At 52.6% G+C, this 18,827-nt stretch overlaps 2 protein-coding genes across 2 annotated transcripts; both read right to left on the bottom strand.

Annotated features, from left to right (window-relative positions):
• Positions 1-1,655: 1,655 nt before the first annotated feature.
• AQP5 (aquaporin 5) lies at positions 1,656-4,714 on the bottom strand. Its single transcript, XM_009957963.2, has 4 exons — positions 4,352-4,714; positions 2,768-2,932; positions 2,414-2,497; positions 1,656-1,841 (listed from the first exon to the last, which is right to left on the bottom strand). Exons 1-4 carry the CDS (start codon positions 4,712-4,714, stop codon positions 1,656-1,658), a joined length of 798 nt encoding a protein of 265 aa, XP_009956265.1.
• Positions 4,715-13,970: 9,256 nt separating this feature from the next.
• Positions 13,971-18,520, bottom strand: AQP2 (aquaporin 2). Its single transcript, XM_009957962.2, has 4 exons — positions 18,155-18,520; positions 15,902-16,066; positions 14,991-15,071; positions 13,971-14,186 (listed from the first exon to the last, which is right to left on the bottom strand). Exons 1-4 carry the CDS (start codon positions 18,518-18,520, stop codon positions 13,971-13,973), a joined length of 828 nt encoding a protein of 275 aa, XP_009956264.1.
• Positions 18,521-18,827: the final 307 nt, after the last annotated feature.

Below are 18,827 nucleotides of genomic sequence, written 5' to 3'. Positions count from 1 at the left end.
GGGGTGTCTCTGGGATCTGGAGCTGCTCTAATGTTTCCCTGGGGCTGGTGTCTGTAAAGCATCTCCCATGCCATGTGTGACTGTGCTGCCCTTTCCCAACGAGAAAGTGGCTTAATATTCCTCCCCCTTACAAAAAGGGAAACTGAGGCACAGAAGGGCCATAGGTCTCTGCCTATCCCTGAGGAGGGCTGAGGTGGGAGGGTTAAGACAGGGTGCACGGTTGCGTTTTTAGCTTCCTGGCTCTGCTGCTGACCCGAACTAAGGGCTTTCCCACCTCCTTTTCCCCTCCTGTTTGTCACCAGCCTCTTCTGTCGGGAACTGGTGGGGCAAGGCAAAATGAGGGACGAGGGTCTGCTGCTACCCAGGCTCCCACAGTGCCCCAGCCCGGATTGTCAATCTGTTTAGGCATGAAAAATACAGGTGATGCTCCCTGTCCTCCCCGACACCGCTGTGTGAAGGCGGCGTAACCTGTCTGGTTGGGCTCGAGCTCCATCGGGGAGCCCCCAGATGAGTGTCCCCCACCTCCTTGGGGGTCCGTGCTCAGCAGAAACCTCATCTTTGCTGTAAGAAGAGAGGTTGTGATGGCGGAGCTTTGTGGGAGGCTGCCAACACGCAGTGTCCCCGTGCCCGGGTCAGGAGCGAGATGCTTTGGCAGAGGGTTGTGGCAGAACTGGAAGAGCAGGGCTACAGCAGAAGGTCGGGGCGAAGGTGTGGGTTTGGCACCCGGCAAGGGGGCTGGAGAGCGTTGTGGGTCAGTTTTTGAGGGCACCCGTGGAGCCGTCTGGGAGAACTGGTATGGCAGAAAGCTGTGCCTGAGTCAAACCAGCAAAGAGCGTGAAGGATTGCTGCTGGCTCCTCCTGGTTCATGCCAGCCTTGGAGACGGGCTTCAAACCGCCCTGGTCCAAGCCCTTGCTCTTGTCCTGGCTCTTTAGGGTGGCTTTGCATCCAGCTTAACCCATTTTTGCTCATAAAATTTGATACCCGAGCAGATTTGCGCCCGTGACTTTTTTTTTTAAAATTTCCTTTATTCACAATAAATAATACGCTATATTACAAGTACGTCAACACAAATTCCAAAAATCACATTCTTTCTGCAGCCAGGAATAAATAGGACTCACCAGCACCAGCGAACGCGTGAAAGAGCATCTATGAGCAGTGTGGGCCCTGTGGCAGGGAGAAAGCGGGGGATTTTGCTGCACCCACTTGCCCAAAGTCGTCATTCTTCTTTGTTGGCATCTACACGGTGTTTCCATCCCCTGGGCCACCAGACGCAGAGGTGAAATCCTGCATGTGCCAGAACATGTGGTCTCGGGCCTCTGAAAATCTCGCACCGAGGAGGGCAGGGATGCAGCCAAGGGGGTGTAAAACTGCAGCTGAGAGGCTGCCCTGGGCTGAGACTCCTTCGCTGGGCTTAGCTGGCTGCGGTTAAGCTAGGAGAGGTTCTAGCGCTCACGGTCACAAAGAGGGATTATACACACAGACACTGCAATACTCCTTTCTTTCTTGTCACAGAGAGTCTTTGAGTTATGAGACTTTTGCTTAAGAGTCTACTGTAGCTGGATGTGTTCGTTGTCTAGCTTTGGTGCACACATGAGCCCATGTGTGGGGCTTCCTCCCCTCCTTTTGCTTGTTTTTTTTTTTTTTCCAGCCGTTCCTATGGTGGGGTCAGCTCCATGGACTTCTTCCTCTCCTCTCTCTGCTCTTCCCACTCCTCCTCCGACTCGTAGGTGCCCTTGATGATGGCAACCCTATCTGACATGTTCATGCAGTAGGGGACGAGGATGTAGAAGTAGAGCAGGGCGGCCAAGCAAGCTCCGAGGATGGGTCCAACCCAGAACACCTAGAAAGCAACAGGGGAGAGGGTGAGAGCAAGTCTTGGAGGGTGCTGCACCAGGTCCAGCCACCACACCAACCTCCCTCACAGCTCCACATCTCCTAGCCCATGCAGAGATGCAGATACCCATTCCGGTAGACTTCTTGGGCTGGAATCCCCTCAACCTTTGCTTGCTGGAGACATCAAGCTCTTTATGAGTGCAGAGATGGGGTGTGCTGGAAAGGAGGCACCAAGCCTGCTCTGCAAGGCTGGGTCTAAGCTTGCAGGCAGCGCTGGAAAGCCTAAGCTGGGCTTCTCTGTGGGCTTTGTTGACCTCAGATGATGCCCTAGCTCAGTGTGCAGCGCTGCATGGGGGGTTTACGCTTGTCCCCTTGCTGGCTCTGTGCCATGGGGACAATCTGTTTCCCATGCATCAAGAGGGATAACCGCCCTCGTTCTCCAGCCCCTTTTTATCCTTTCAGGCCTGGGATGGGCTCTGGAACAGCCAGCCCTGCAATCCCCACGGCAATCGCTGCCGTCTCCCCTCGTTGCTTGCGTCTGGCCCTGGCAGCACGTCCCGACATGCTGCCGACGCTCACCCAATGCGCTGGGCTGAACCTCCTCACGATGACCGCGGGCCCAAAGGACCGGGCTGGGTTCATGGAGCAGCCAGTGAAGTAGATCTGTGGGTGTGGAAAGGAGACCGGGTTAAGGTGCATCATGTTGCTTAGCAGATAGGAGCACCTTCTCAGAAGCAGGGACCGAAGTGGTCCCTGACGCTGTCTCTCTTGCAGAGAGCTGGAGGTGCCCCCATCATCATGGAGACGGAGCCCCAATATGCCCTGTATTGGCTCTCCCAATGCGGCTTCTTCTGGGATGAACCGCATGAAAGTATTTTGGGGAGCCCCATCTTAGTGGGACCCTCTGCCCTGTCCTCCTGCCTGGACACTCACCCCCACCAAGTGGCCGACAGCGACAGAGAGGCCGATGGACAGTGCTGGTGAGCCCACGTTGCCGTTCCTCCGGTTGTCTGTGGACGCAAAGATGCACGCGGCCAGCTGGAAGGTGAGGATGATCTCCACCACGAGGGCCTGGCCCGGGGTCGTGTTGTTGTTGAGCTGCGGATCATCAAGATCAAGAATAATTAACCGTTCCCGGGGCTTGGCATCACCGGGAGGGCTCTTGGGTGATTTGCTGGTGGATTTGAGCTCGCAAAGCCATGCACGAGAAGTACCCCTCCTCCCCGGGTCCCCTGCCCAGCCCTGGGGCACAAGATGCTGTGCTGGCCACTGCTTGGGCTCACTACTCCTTTCCCTGAAAGGGAAGAACTTTTCTTTCTGTTTAATGCTCCAAAATCTACTTCTCCCCCGAGCCCCTCCCTTCCCGGGGCTCTCCACGTCTCTCTCCACTTGTCTCCACAATGTTCAGTTCTTTCCCACCAAACCACATGCCGATTTGTCCCTTTTTCCCTGCATTTATTTCCCCCTTGATCCTTGCAAGCTGTCGTATCCTGACTCTTTTTTCTTCCTCTTTGTGGAGCACTTCCCCAAAAGGCTGGGGAGCCGCCAGAAGCCACCACGGAGGGGCAGGGGGAGAAGAGTGAGGGTTGGGATGAAGGCTAGGGTGTAGTCATGGGGGTAAGATGGGCTGCTACTGTCCCAGTGCCCCTGTGCTAACCACTGGGGACTGTCAGATGGACTTGACCCCACTGGGCATGGGAACGGCAAAGTGACCCAAGCCATCGCCGCTTGTTTTGTAGCTAAAGCTGATAAGTTTGGGACGTGGAGCCTGTGGGAGTAAGACGCGTTGCAGCACCTCATCCTGGTGATTGAACCCTCTGCAATGTGTCTGTGCTGCTCCAAGGGGTCCAGACCTGGCCGTGGTTGGAGCGGTAGCTCCACTGCTCCTGTTTCAGGTGGTTTCCCAGCACTGCCCCAAGGGTTTGAGACACATTCCTCATCCCTGCTTAGCTCAGAGGGTCTCACTGTCTCCTCTCCTCCTCCAAGAGCAGCCTCTGCCGCTCGCAGCCTCTCTGCACCCTCCCGTGAATTGCTCCTTCTTTGGCTCTTCTCCACCTCCGTTTCCCAGTTTCCCCAGGGCACTGGTTACAGTGGGCTTCTGCTCCCCCTGCCCATACTGGTTTGACTGGGCTCTGCTGCCTGCCCTCCCCCTCTCCGTCCTGGCGCAGCTCCTATCCCAGCACTAATCTCCAGGTGGAGAGGCTGCTGTCAAGAACATCTCAATGGTGGGGGTGACTCACTCAGGCCCTTAGGATAAAGGAAGCACTTATTAAAGGAGAAAAAACCCGGTGCCATTCATTACCCCGCACAATAAAGCTGTCATGTCAATACTCTGCTGGCTCCGCCAATGTTTGCTCCTATCCCAGTCCCGTCCCTCCGTGCATGCAGGACAATATGCCAGGACCAACCATCCTCACGGATTTGGCTCTCCGGGCCGGCAGCGGCACCAGCTCCTCGCTCAGAAGGAAAGGAAAGCCCGCGCGGCAAGGTGAACCACCTCCGGGCAGGGAGACTTACCGCGTTGATGGCCAGGTTGCCGCGGGTATTGGCCGGCGTCACGCCGTAGAGGATGCCAGCCCCGGCGATGGCCCCGACCAGTTGGGCGATCACGTAGAAGAGGGTACGGAGGAAGGAGATCTGGTTCCCGACGAAGAAGGCGATGGTCACTGCCGGGTTGATGTGGGCGCCGCTGATGTGGCCAAACGCCTGCACCAAGGTACCGATGGCCAGGCCAAACGCCAGCGCGATCTGAAGGATGCTGGGGAGGGCGGATGGCCACTTCAGGGCTGAGCCGAGGCCGATGAAGACGAAGATGAGCGTGGAGATAAACTCCACAAAGACGGATCGAGCAAAGGCCAAGGTTAATACTTCCCTCTTCATGGTGGGAGCGGGTGAAGGGCAGTTAGGAAGGAAGAAAGTTAAGTTTCCTCTGTCTCCAGGCTCTTCTGTCTGCACCCAGTTGTAGGGCCATACCTATCTATATATGCCAGCGCAGCAGGGAGCTGTGTTACAAGGCGGTGGGTGGAGCCAGGGAATTAGCCAGTCCTCCCAAATTATCATGTGAAACTGGAAAAGTTTCCATCTGAAAATAACTTCGGAGCCTCTTGGTGAACCAGTGACTCAGATATTGGTGGCATTTCTTTCTCCTTCCCTCTGCAAACAAAGAGCCCCTATAGGGTGTCTCCGTGGTCGTTAGATAACACGGTTGCATAATGATGCCGTGCTCCCTCCTCTGCTTTTCCCTTTTACTACCTCTCGCCGGGTTCTGGGTGTTTCATTAGCAGAGGTGCAGTGTTAATATCCCCTTCCTTGCAGGCTGGAGAGGACTATGTTTGTGTTTGAAAAGTCTCGTTGCCGGTGTCGGGCTGGAGGAGCTCTCCCGGGGCAGGGCTCCCAGCGCGTTCAATTTACACGGGATGTCGAAACGCAACGCACAGTAAAGCACCTGGAGCTGCTCCTAGGCTGTCGAGACAGCTCAACTCCAGGAAAAAAAGTGGCCTGCGCTTGTCCCAGGAGCAGGGCAGGGTTTGGGAGCCGTAGACAAGCCGGGGCTTCCTCACGATGCCTGGATGGAGGCTGAGCGGGACGGCGTAGCTCAGATAAAGAGGGCTGATTGCTGCAGAACCGGACTGTGGACCTCTTTGCTGCCTTTCTGCTTTGCTGCTCCTTACAGAGCACCGGATGCGGGTTTTGCCAGCGTGCGGGTTGGCAGTCAGGGGGTGCTCGCTCGCTGTAGCCAGGGAGGGTGTATCCTGCCCCCGTCATCTTGGGCCTTTTTCTTTTCTTTTTGCCTTTCCAGCTATTGCTCAACAAAGTCAATGATTTTGCTCTTGGGAATGCCAGCATAAAGCCACAGGCTTTGCACGGACGCAGGTCACGTTTACCTGTCTCTCTTCATGTACCCACGGCACTGCCCTCCATCCTAAATCTGCTCAGCTGCAAGTCCTCGGCTGGCAGGGAGCGGAGCGGGAGGCTCTCAGGGCTCTGCAGCACAGAGCTGTTGAGGACTGAGGTTTTGGGGCGGAAAAAGGCTCTAGTGACACTTAACAATGAATTCTTGGTTCCTTCGTAGTCCTTGAAGCCTTGTGCCAGGATTATTATTTTTTTTTTTAAATGTGTTTGGGTGCCAGGTCTGCTCTCCTTGCTTGGTTGATTGCACCTTGCCTTTCTCAAGCGATGCCATCTCTCCGTGCCTAACGCAGAGAGCCTGGGCTGGGGATATCCGTGGCTGCCACACACCTTTGCAGAAGCAGTCGCACTCCTGCGCGCAGTGAGCAAAGCTCTGCGTGCAGGAGGTCGGTAAAATCATTTAAATCCCTCTTTAAACTGAAAAAGCACTAAAAAGTTGCATTCACTGCTGCCTTCTGCTGGGTGCAGTCAGAGCTGCACACATGCTGTGGGGTCAAAAGCTAGGAGGGACGCACCTTCAGAGCAAGAAGAGAGGACTTCTTCCTCCAGAGCTGAAAATAAATGAGCTTTTCTCCTCCAGACGTACCCAAAGTCCCGAGCTCAGCAAATGGACCCAGGGAGTCTCGAGGGACCAAAGGTCCGTTACAGCGTTAATTCCTGATAATGGTTTTCTCCTGATTCTGCTGATCCTGGGGAAGGCTGCGGAGCTAAAGACCAGATCTGTTATCCTAGAAACACCTGGTCCGTTGGCGTGTTTTGGTGAAAGTTTTGCAAGCTGGTATTTCAAGACACCCTGGCCAGATTCCAGTTGGAGTAATTGCTTGCCATTTCCCTTCAGCTCTGTCTGTGGCACCAGCTGGATGAAAAGCGCCTTGTTCCCATCTTCCAAACCCTTTCGTAACGCGCCCGCCACGGATCTCCCTCGGAGGTGGCCGCGTTTTGCTGGCAGCTCCACCGCCACACGCCTCGCTTCAGCTAAAAAGCAGCGTCGAGCCAAAAGACGCTCTCCCAGGTTCCCAACTGTGGATAATAACCTCCCAGCAAAATCCTCTGGCTGGCTGGGAGACTTAATCAAATAAGGCTGGAAACTATGGGGAAAACTTCCGGAGAGAAACAAGATGTTTCTCTAACAACCTGCCGTGCAATCCCCCTTTTCCCGAGGCTGTTTGCTAGACTTTCCTCACTGGGGCATTCCCGCTTGGCTTCTCTGATGCCTGGCGGTGCTGAGCAGGCGTTGGGAAGGCTTTTTTTTTCCCTCTGCCCGGCTGCATGCCCTCCAAGGAGCTTGTATGAACTGAAAGTGCTTTTGATGCGTCAAATTTAATTGAATTGGGCAAGGTGTTGAGCAGGCGTTACGCAGGGCCCTGCTGACAGACGAACACCTACGTGGTGGGGTCACGCACGCCTTGTTTCACCCCTGGGCTTTTGGAGGAAAGAAGACGAGGAGGCTTTTTGCAAGGAGGACAGGTTGAGCTGTCTCCTTCCCCCTCCTCCTCGCTGGCACTGGCAGACAAACACCACAACCAAAACCCACCCACGTCTACCGCTCACTCGCAGGGCCACGTGGCTTGGGGACGATGTGCTGGAAGGGGGCGACCCAAGCCCACCAGTGGGTTGCAGTGCAGGGTGCCCGGGTGGGAGGAAGGCGGCTGGTGCCTCATCCTCGCCCAGGGCCCTCCCGAGGCTCTGCCTCACCCATGGAGGCGTGTGTGTTATTAACTGAATACGTGTGTCAGTCCCTGTCGTCCCCACTTTGCTGATTTCCTTTTCTGAGCCTGCGCGGGGCTGCTCTTAATTTGTCATTTCCGCGGCAGCCCAGACTCCTGAGGAAAGTCAACCCTGCCTTGGACCTCAAAGCCTGGCAGATGGCATCGCAGGCGGCCAAATTCAGACTACAAACGCCGCTGAGACCCAGACCAGCCAGGTTTTTGGGGTTTTCCCCCCTCACCTGGCTTTCAACCCGAGGACCTTAAAACCAGCACAATAATACAAGCGGGGATAATAATAGTAACAGGAGCCAACTGCTTCTGCTGGAATCTGTGGTTAGTTGGGATTAGATGGCCAGAGGAGAAAGTTTGGTTTAGCTTGTTTTTAAGAGAAAAGGTGTTTCTTGCTGGCTCAGCTTTGGAAGTGTGCAGCAAGCCATTGATGGGGAAAAAAATAATATGCGCTGGGAATTAGAAGTACAGCAAGAAGTAGCAAATTTTATCCTCCTCATCCTCAGTTCCTGGGGTTGGTTCTTGCCTTGGCGGTAGGGAAAGTGGTGGGATTAGTGCAAAGCCTCACCCCTTTCTAGCGCAATCTGATGTCTCCATCCAGGTGTTTCAGACAGGGCTTTCAAGGATTTCTCTTATCTAACCCACCATCTGCTTGTGCTCTCTTTAAAGGCGAGGGATTACTCTGCTGGCCTGAGGCTGATGGTGTTTCCTTCTCCTGCCCTGGGGCAACGAGGCTTTTGCTTCCCCCAGTAACCTGACCCAGCTTTGGAGCAAAATCCCCGATGAGACTGAGTTGGGCTTTGGGGATGGCTCCATGTCCCTTGCTGCCATCCCACCACTTCGGCTTGAGAAGCCGGTCCTGAAGCGCTCCTCCAGCCCTCGGTGGCCGCTGTGCTGAGCTGGGTGGTCACAGTGACCTTGTCACCCGTGAGCCTGTAAACAAGGGTGATGCTATTTAAATGCTGAATCGTGTTAATGCTTAATAACAGCATTGCTCTGCTCTTTGCTTAGAAATGATTTGACGGTCTCTAAGGTGTAGAAGTGGACACAAACGCTTTGGGGCTGGTCTGCAATGGAAATGCCAGCATCCTTAATAATTATTTTGCATTGAAATCATCATTCAACCGTCACACGGGGATAATAATGAGCATCAGGGAAAGCAAAGGGCCAGTAAGAAAAAAAAAAAAGACCTGTAGGAGATCACAGAGTGAGAAAGCCGGGCTTGAAACCCCGGCGTCCTGATTTTCAGGTCTAGCCCTTTCCAGCAAAGCCACCTGCCTCAGCAACATTTAGAGGCTGCGTTTCTGCACATCGAGATAAATACTTTGAATACTGACGGGCCAGCAGCCGTTTATCGGTGTCCTCAGGATCCAGGCAGAGCTGTGAGCGGGGCGGTGGTGGTTTTCCTCTTGGAATGTGTTTGCTGTGGAAATGTCTTCTTTGCCCGTGCAGTCTCCTTTTAAGATTGCAAGGAGCACACTGGGGAATAAACGCTGAAATGATGGGGGGAGAGAGCTGCCACCGGGAGAGCGATCTCCCCTCTTCGCCTTGGCAGTGTGTGTGTGCTGCTGGGGCAGGAAGGCATGGAGCTGGCTGGAGAGCAGGGGCCAGCTCTGGGGGGGAGGCAGTTGAGTTGCATCAAGGCAGAGGGGAACTGAAAGCACGACCAGGCTCCAAAGCACCATAAACACCATAAATAATAGAGAGGGATCTGGAAAGTCTTGAAAGCTGCAATTCCCGCATGAATCACCTGGCTCCAAGAGCCCAAGACCTCACAAAGCAAAATATTGGTGACAATACACGGTCACCTTGGTGAGCCGGAAAATCAGTTATTTGCCCCATTCTGAGACCACCTCTGAGACCCAGAGCAAATGCATCAAGAAATCTCTCAACTTAAAAATTTAGGTGGTATATACTGATTAGGATTTAAAGAGGCTCGTGGTGGTAGCATCCCTCGTTGCATTAGATCTGGAGCTAAAGATTCCTGCGCTCTGGAGAAAGGTGTGATTTTTCTTTAGGTTGTTTTTATTCCTGGAAAATCAGGCTGAAAATTGAAGCAGAGCCTCTGGTCTTGCACCCAGACCCTTTGGCAGAGCCTTGTGAAATGGGACTTGCTGCAAGGCTCGAAGATACAGGAACTCGCTGGGGGGTTGGTTTTCCCTGAGGAGCTCCAGCCACCTTCTGAGAAGGTCTGTGGTCCTTTCCCAAACTACGCCTGGCCCCACCTCCTCCTCTCACTCTCCTGGACGGATTTAGCCTCCCAGCCCCTCCTCAAGTAAAACACGCTTGGGAAATATTTCTACATACATAAATAGATCCATAAAAATAATGATGTGCCTGCATCCTAGGTAGGTCATGCCATTGCAAGGCAGGTGCCAGTTGGGAACTGAACGCTCACATGGCCTTGAAGATCCGGATCTGGAGGATTTGTACAAGGTCAGGCCAAGAAATTCAGGGCAGAAAACTCAGCTCTGAGGTTTGAACCTGGGCTGTGCTCTTCTCTTCTCTGTCCTACAACTGTGAGCCTTCCTCTACAGGAGTGAAGCACTTTGCTCCGCACCATGTTTTCCAAGATACCGGTGGGTTTGGTGTTACCCAAGCCAGGTTAATTTTCTTTCCATTTTTCTCCTAGGTAAGGCACATTTGCAGCCACGTGATGGAGAAGTGAGTCAGGTGCCGGGTTTGAGGTCTGCACTCTTGGGCTGGACTGTCTCTGCTTTCTTTGGAGCAGAGATTTGGATGCTTTCAGATTGCTTTCACCCACCTCTACACAAGGTAAGAAAATTAGTAGGCAAGTGTTGCAGCCCTCCTTCATGGAGTTTAAATGATGAAATGAGGGAATGTCTCGCTACTACAAGACATCTTTCATGAGGTCAATGGGAAATGGCTGACGTCGAAGGCACAGGGGCGTGCAGAAAGAGAGATTTCCTTCACTTGAAAATACAATGATACTTTTCAAAATAACAGTTTGCACATCTCTGCCTTCTTTTGCATCTGTTCCTCCTCCCCTGGTAGAGTCGGCATGTTGGAAAACATCGTGGTGCCTTGGTTTGCTGCCGTTCTGCGGGGACCTCCAAGGGTGCTGGTCCCAGCAGCCTCTCCAGATCTCCAGCTCTTTGAGACATAGCCAGTGTTTGGGCTGTGTAGTTCTGGACCCCTGGAGACCCAGTGGGATGAAGAGCTCACCAGAGGCGGCTGCGGGAATCGTCTTATGGAATGGTGTGACCGTGATCTGAGTGACAACACAGTGGATCAAAAAGTATTTCCATGAAATCACATATTTCTGGGGAAGACATATGGTATTTTGGCATTCAATCGCTATCTTAAAGCACCAGGGTGAGCTGAATATGCAGTGAAGTCAAGGAAAGGGATTGAATTTTCACAGCACCCTGAGGAACCTGTAGTGCTTTGCAGAATGACCACCCCAAACTTGATCATGCTGAGGACCTCCAGCACTCAGAGGTGGGACAACAGGAGGTGAAGGGAAGCCTCACGGCCTCAAGTGTCAGCAGGACATAAAAGGCAATATGATCTGAGACACATCGTGCAGCGATTTTTATCTTGATGTCATGGTCGTACTATTTATCACAGGTGCCCGATGAAGCTAAGAAAGGTTAGGTCGATGTATGGTGCAATAGATACTGCGGATCTTTATTGTGGAGTCGTGAGCTCGTGGGTAGGCATGGCTGAGTGGTTTCAAATCCTGGCTCAAAGCATTCCTGCCGAGGTCTCAAACACAAAGCGTTATCAATTCAGCGAGGTTTTAGGTAGGTCTGTGGCAGCTCTGATTTCTGGGTTGCTGATCCTGCCCTCTAATTCAGGTTGTCCTGGTGTAAATCTGGAATGACTGGCTTGGGTTCCTGACGGTGCAAGTTTCGGAGGTGTCATTGAAGTCAATGACACAGCTCTGCAGAGAAGGTAAATTCACATTCCTGATGGACTCGAGAGGACTCGGGCTGCTTTAGCAATCTGAAAATCTAGTTTAGTAAGATGGCTTTGTGTTACCGCTGGCATGCTGAGACCAGAATCCAGCCAGGCCAGAAACCAGTGCACCCGAGGGGTGCTGAAGCGGGGATGGTCTTTATTTTGTGGGTCCCTATTGGGAAGATGGGGGTTGTTCTTTTAGTATTGCTTTTGGCACATCGACACGTTGTCGGCACGAGGCAGCTGCACTCGAAGCCAGACTGGGCTGCGCTGCACTGCTGGCTGTGGGATTTAGGGTCTGGGAGGTTACTCTCTATCACTGTATGTACATTATATGGCCATAAATGTGTCATTATTTGATTCATGTGTACTAATTCAGTGGGTAAAAGTGAATTTAAAGCACTTTATTTGAAAAAGTACAGTAATTATTAGACATTAAAACTCATTCCTGGGCCTTGTGCAGTTTGTGTGAGTCTTAAACATTGTCAGGGTAAATAATAAATTAAACGCTTAGATATGAAGGATAGGAGGCATGTAGCTAACTTAAACATTGTCAAACAAACAAACAAAAGATTCAGCTTTATGGCATTTTATACAGCAGATCATGACAGGATAACTTCTGGGTAAGTTTTTTTGGGTTTTCCTGACACACATGGTTTTGTTTTCCTTCGAAAAGTAACAAAAATACAAACTACTCTTAAAACCGAGTATTTGGTAATTTATCAGTTTTACACTCTGATTGATTTGAAACGTGATTTTAATTCCCATTGCTGAGAACAGACCGATTTTTTGAAAAGCGTTTTCTGATTCAAATCTCCTTTGACGTTGAAGGAACAAAGCGGAGGACCGGAATCAATATTTTTGCTGCGGCAGAGAACGGGTTAAACCAGCACTAGAACTCCTGCACTTCCATAGCAGCCTTCTGGGGACATTTGCACGAAATAACTAGTAGAGTAAACCAGATCCTTGGCTACAACAAACAAAGCCTGGTGTCTGCGACAGCATTTCTCCCCTTGCCTCACAGCGTGGCATCAGGGACAGCAAGTGCCAGCTGGAGGAGGTGATACAGGAGATGCCACGCTCTCAGCCTCACTTGGTGTGGTGAAATGAAGACTACGATAGCACCTGGAGGGGTCAGATCAAAGCTTTTACTCCTTTTCTCTCCAGCAAGAGCCATTAGCACACGTTTGAGGAAGAGCACGGTGAGCAATAGAGGAAATGATGAATTCAAAAGGAGGAGGAGACTGGTACGAGTAGAGCACAGTGGGCAAAGAGGAAGAGAAGTTTGGTGGTGGTTCATGTCAAAACAGTCAGAAGGAGGAAAATGATCAGTAATGCTCCTTATGATTTGGAACTGGGTCCAATCTTACAGAATATTTCCATTAACAGCCTCAGCAGACAAAGCATGAATGCGGTGACGACATTTTGTGATGGCGCAATGCTGGGGAGACGTCACCAACGGAAAGAAGCGTTAGGATGTCCTGCTGGAAATGTATGGCTTTTAGGCGAAATAATAGAAACAGGATTAAACTGATAGTTGAAGGAGCAAAGTTGCATCCCAAAGACTAACCCAAATTCTCTGACTGTGCTGGGCACCATAACCAGGTCCTGATATAGCAGAAAAAAGGCGTGGGATGGTTATGAGGCTTTGGTGTTATGCAGCCATGAAAAAGGTCTGGCTGGGATGGAGAAGATGAAACCTGAAACACTTTGTCTTACTCATCTGAGAATCAGAGCGGAACAGGAACAGAGGAAAGAAAGCAAAACCAGAGAGAGAGATGAAGCAATGAAGATAAAGGACAACACTGGTCCAAGAACAAAGAGGCCAAGGTTGAATTTGGGCTGAAAATCAGGAGATTTCTCATTGTCACAGAAGACAGCAGTTGCAAGAGCTCCCTAATGAGGTCAGCAGCGACTCAAGGACATGCTTCCAGTCCCATCTTCTCAGGAAAGCCTCCGTGTGAGTGAAGGACATCTGCATCCCACGGCGGGCGGTAAATGGCAATTTGGTTCCTCGCAGCAGCAAAACTCGTAGTTGGCGAGACCCTTGCGGCGTGGAGCGAGCGCTCCTCTGTGTGTGTGTGTGTGTGTGTGTGTGTGTGTGCAAACAGCTGGGCCACGAGGAGAAATGGGAGGCAGGTGAGCGGAGTTCAACAGCAATGAGGCATCGGGTGGCAACCTCCACACCCAGCAAATGGCTGTAATAACAACCCTCCGCAGCGCCTCGGAGCTCTTTGTGAAGGGCAACAAACTCCGCCGAGCACTGCCTCCTGCGAGGGGATGTGGAAGGAGCTGGCCCAAGGTAGGATCCCAGTGTCCTTGTTCCTGTTGCTCCACTGGTTGCTTTGATTCAATGGCATTTTCCCGCAGCGTGGGAAAACCGTCGGCCGCAGGGAGAGCTGGGCGACGGAAGGTGGGTTGGACCATCACGGTGCGTCTCCCCAGGAGATGAGTCAACTTCAGTCCCCCGGCAAAAATGAAGGGAGAGAGGGGAGAGGTGAAACGCTCCTCTGAAGAAGCACCGTCTCTAAAACGGATGCCAGAGTTTTCCCCATCTCCTCTCTCGGCCCGGGGGGACGGTTCGTCTACACCTTCTCAGACATCCCCCTCGGCAGGGTCTGTGGGGAGTGAAGCTCCACCGACTGCCGCCGCCGGACCTCACGCTCTGCCCAGTCCTCCTCCGGCTCGAAGCCTTTGAAGATGGCGAGTCTCTCCGAGAAGGTTTTGGCTTGCGGGAAGAGGATGTAATTGTAGATGATGGAGGCTGCTGCTGCCCCAACCAGGGGGCCCACCCAGAAGACCTGGAGGAAAGGGAAGGAGAAGAATCGGGTGAGCAAAAACCAGCCTGAGTTTGGAAGATGGAGAGGAACCAGGATCTCTGAAGAGCACTGCAGGGGGCTCATGTTCCTCCCTACCCTGTGTGCATCGGGAGCAAAACGAGGAAGCCAGCTCTGCTTTGGCCATCACTGTTGACCTGAGCTCCCATCCATTGCTGTTGTGCCTGAATGTACCTAACCATCCTCTTCTGTCTTTCCTCCTCTGTCGAGAGCTGCGTGATCTTCATTAATGACAGGCCCATCATGAGCAGGCTTAATGATTTGGGTTCCTCTGGAGAAGTGTCTTCCTACCCACTTACACATTGCTATAGAGAGGAGGAGGGAGGCTACCAGCTTGGGCTGGACACCTCTGAGCACGTCAACCTGATTCACCACAGCTCTGGCTCTGAACGTGCTCTTTGCAGATGGAAATGCCTGGGAGTGATCCCAAAGGAGCTGGTGGAAGATGTGCGCCTAGATCCGACTGGAACCAGGCAAGGTTCCCCAGGACCATCAAGAAGAGATCCTCTCTCGATTGGTTTTGCTTCTGTTGCTAAATCATGGTCAACAAATCACACACCCTTTTCCTGTTGCAATGCACCCTGCTCAGATAAGCCAATTAAGCACCCAGCAGCCCCACCCCTTTTGCTAATCTCTACATCTCTCCTCCAGCTGGGAGCTGGCATGGAAACGCCAGCAACCTGGCTGGCTCTGTGGGTTTCGAGGAATACCGGTAATGCGGGGGGCTCATCCCACCAAAAAAAAAACCCCATAGACCAGACTTCTTACCCAGTGGTCACTGAAGTCTCCGACTATCACAGCAGGGGCAAAAGATCTGGCTGGATTCATGGAGCAGCCGGTGTAACGGATCTGCCAAGAAACACCACGCTCACTGTTAGCATTAAGCCCTTTTAGCACATTTTAAAAAATCCTGGTGTGTTATTAGCATGATTCATCCACTGAGCTGATGTTCCACCCTCCAGCACGCCTGTTCCAGGAAAAGGGATGCCAGCAGCTTCCAGCACCCGAGTCAACACCGGTAAGCTGTCCGTATTCGCGCATCTTCTGTGCCAGGACATGTGTCCTGAGCATCGTGCAACTCGGCTGCGGGCTGGGTGACATGCCCTGCAGCGTGACAAGGACTGCGGGGACAAGCTCCTGCTGTGCCTAGTCCTGGAGCAAACGGCTACTCCTGGCCACTGAGGGTAGGAGGAGAATAGCGCCGTAGGCACGTGGGCTTGCGGAGCGTTAAGGATGGAAGACGCGGTGTAAACGTTGTCGGTTTAACGCCCGCACTGAGAGGTTGGGAGCGTGGGGGCTGCTTTGCTCTGTCATCCAGGAGGGATTTCCCTGGGTGTCCATCCCAAATACTTCTCAGTCTTACCATGGTCTCGAGTGCCTCAGTTGCTAACACATTCACTCCAGGACAGAAGACCCCACTGATCCCTGGAGCTCCTCACGGGGCTCCAGGAGCAGCAGAGCCCAGCAGGGTAAGTTTTTTCATGCCTAATAAAAGCTGAGCGCAGGCTATGGCTCTGTTATGGCTTTGGTGGGGTTTTTCTCCTCTATCCACTGGAAAGCTGTGGGCATCACATGAGTTACAAATCCCCCATCCACCCTGGATCGTGCAGCCATGCAGGCTTTGGGCAGAAACACCAAGACGACCTAAAAAGTGCTGAGTTTTAGCCCATTCTACTCACCCCAAGGAGGTGCCCCACGGCAACAGAAAGGCCGATGGACAGGGCAGGAGAGCCCAGGTTGTCCTCCCGGCGTTCGTCGGTGGAAGCAAAGATGCACAGGACCAGCTGGAAGGTGAGGAAGAGCTCGACGGTCACCGCCTGCCCCGTCGTCGTCTCATTGTGCAGCTGGAAGGGGAGGAAAAATGTGTCTCGGTGACAGGCAAGTTCGGTGAGTGGTTTGGAAATGTGGAGGGGGAAGCCGGAGTCAGGGGGAACCACATAGACATAGGAGATGGGTGAGATTTTTGGCACCATTATGAAAATGAGGCAAAATTTCCCAGGTAAAAGGAAAAGTGGGTCAATGGGTGACACTTAGTTGACCCGGCAGGAAATGTTTTACTGGCCTTTCTTTGGGTACTTTTTCCCAATCTTCTTTTCCCCCTAGGTTTTGGGTTTTTTTCTTTTCTTCATCCTTAAAAAAGCAAAATGGCTTTTGGAAAAGTTTACAAATTGCATTTTGAAAATGTCAAAAAGAAATGTTTTGGCTTTAAAAAAAAATTCCCTTCCCCCTTCCCACACTTTTTTAACTGAAAGGATTGTCAGATTCGATCTGAAGCTGCGCCTGGTTGCACCCCCTCTCCTCCAACTCTGCTTTCTGACACTTTATTATTCCTTGGTGGTTTTTCATCCAGATCTGGACGGATCTGGCAGCACTGCCAGCCAGATGTGCAGCTGGCAGTCCTGCTTGCCTGCAGTCTCCCTTCACTATCGCTTCCCCCAGCCTGGCCTGGCACGTTCTCTGCCCTTTCTTTCCCTGTGTCACTGCTGCTTCAGACCCCGTGCAGCCTCCCAAACGCTGATCCTGTGAGTGCTTTGCTTGGTGATGCCATGAAGGCAGCAATTGCCCTCCTGGATGAGATCCAAGTCAGATCATGCTCGCTCTTCTCTCCAATAATTCCCCCTGGGGCTTTTTTTTAAGCGTAATTTGTGCAAGCAGCTACAAGATGAACAGCTCACAGGGGAAAAAAAAAATCGAAATCCTTATTCCCCGTTTTAGCTGCTGGTTTAAACAACAGAGCTGGGCATTTTGAAAGTCTCAACACTCCTACTTGCTTTGCTGTGTTTATTAAACCTCAGCTATTATCAGTCTGAATAGTCTCCTTCAGGTTAATACGCAATCCCTTTTTCATAACCCTCTTAATCTCTTTGGCAGCGAAGCTGGGTCCTGGCAGTGCCTCCGTGCTGCAAGAAAGGGGATTTCCATGAGCTGCTCCCCAAAACACGCTGCCCGCCTCCTCCCTGGCCACTCGGCTTGGTTCTGGGTGATGCTGGTCCTGGCACGGGCATCTCTACAGGAGGTACAGCTGCCTGTATCCCTCTGAAGAGGGGTGGTGGGGCATGGCGAGGGGATAGCGAACCCTGTGACTTTTAAATTTTTTTTTCCTCTCTTTTTTTTTGATGGGCATCGGCGGGAAGGGGATGTTAGAGGTCGGGATATCATTGAGTTCCCTCACGGCTTCCTAAGGTTCCCTGGTTTTCTTTTTTCCCTGCATGTCTGAAACCAGACTGGGAGCCTTGTGATGCTTCGGGCACTGTGTGGTGGCACTGCCAGGGCACCCGTGTGTGTTGGGCACTGGGACGAACCGGCTGGACCCGGTGTGCCCATGCCTTCACAATGGGGAGCAGCTTACGGAGCGGTGCTATCTCACGAAAAGCTGGGATTTAAACCCTACTCCCCCACCCTCCACCCCGGGCACAATATCCCCATTGCTGGGAATCTGGCACAGCAGCCCGTAAATAGCGGCATTGCTGACGCAGAGGGGAGACAAGGCTGCCCATACCCACACCAAGTGGGATGAGCTTGGGGCAAGAGGAATGGAGAGGTGACACTTTTGATGGTTGTCCTTCCCTACACACCTGATCTCCTCTGAATCCAGCTCCTCCACGATACAGCCCTAGATAAAACTGAGATGATGGTGGCTTTATCTTCTAAGGGAGGTGTCTATGTGGACAGCTGGATCATTCCTCTGGTTTTAGTCCTAAAAAGCAGAGGAGGCAGCCTGGAGTCCTGCCTTCATCTCTGCTCCTGGAAGGACCCTTGGTGCAGCAAGCTCACGGTGCTGGGCTGCTGCTGACAGCGGCTTCCTACCCAACACTAAATAAAGAGCATCTTTGCTGGCCATAAAATCCTTCTTCACATCCCTCAGCCTTCCCCAAAGCCCTACCCAATCTTTCCTGCTCCCTTCCGAGCCCATCCATGGGCTGAAGTCTTACCTTGTTGATGGCCAAACCTTCCCGAGAGTCTGCTGGGGTGATCTCGTGTAAGATGGCAGCCCCCACGACGCCCCCCAGGAGCTGGGCCACCACGTAGAAGACGGCGCGGAGGAAGGAGACTTGGGAGCCGATGAGGCAAGCCACCGTCACTGCCGGGTTGATGTGGGCTCCACTGATGTGACCCAAGGCTTGGACCAGCGTGCCGATGGCCAAGCCGAAAGCCAGCGCGATTTGAAGGATGTTCGGGGAGGGAGCTGAGGGCCAGTTCAGAGCAGAGCCCAGCCCAAAGAGGATGAAGACCAAAGTCGCCAGAAATTCTGCCAAGACAGCCCGGGTGAAGGCTATGGATCGCAGCTCCCACATCATGGAGTGGCGATTGCTGGAGGCTGTGAGGACTGACCCTGTCCACGGTGTCTACCACGCCTGCCGTGTCCAGAGAGGATGACGGGGACAACACATATATATGGATGTGGGGGGCCGAAGGATCACCCGCTGAAGGAGATAGGATTGTGGTCCTAGGAAACCTGATGCTTTTTTTTCATTTGTGTTCCAGCTGAGGGAACATCAGACCCTGCCCCCTCTATTAAAGCTGGGGAATGCAGCGTTCGTCACCCTTGGGAAGTCATAAATCAGCCCCGAGCAATGCCACCAAATGCTGTTCCCTTTCTCCTGC

Source organism: Leptosomus discolor, chromosome 27 (genome assembly GCF_034619465.1).
Source record: "Leptosomus discolor isolate bLepDis1 chromosome 27, bLepDis1.hap2, whole genome shotgun sequence".
In the NCBI taxonomy this organism is placed as follows: Eukaryota; Metazoa; Chordata; class Aves; order Leptosomiformes; family Leptosomidae; genus Leptosomus; species Leptosomus discolor.
Note: the sequence above shows the minus strand (reverse complement) of the source record. Positions and strands in the feature narration are given on the sequence as shown.

Excerpts from the sequence above, each read along its gene's own strand:
- AQP5 (XM_009957963.2), bottom strand. The coding sequence starts at position 4,714 with ATGAAGAGGGAAGTATTAACCTTGGCCTTTGCTCGATCCGTCTTTGTG. Across the intron at positions 2,498-2,767 it reads CTGTCGGCCACTTGGTGGGG|ATCTACTTCACTGGCTGCTC; the intron begins GTGAGTGTCCAG and ends CCACACCCACAG. Across the intron at positions 1,842-2,413 it reads GGTTCAGCCCAGCGCATTGG|GTGTTCTGGGTTGGACCCAT; the intron begins GTGAGCGTCGGC and ends GTTGCTTTCTAG.
- AQP2 (XM_009957962.2), bottom strand. The coding sequence starts at position 18,520 with ATGATGTGGGAGCTGCGATCCATAGCCTTCACCCGGGCTGTCTTGGCA. Across the intron at positions 16,067-18,154 it reads AAGGTTTGGCCATCAACAAG|CTGCACAATGAGACGACGAC; the intron begins GTAAGACTTCAG and ends CTCCCCTTCCAG. Across the intron at positions 14,187-14,990 it reads GAGACTTCAGTGACCACTGG|GTCTTCTGGGTGGGCCCCCT; the intron begins GTAAGAAGTCTG and ends CCTTTCCTCCAG.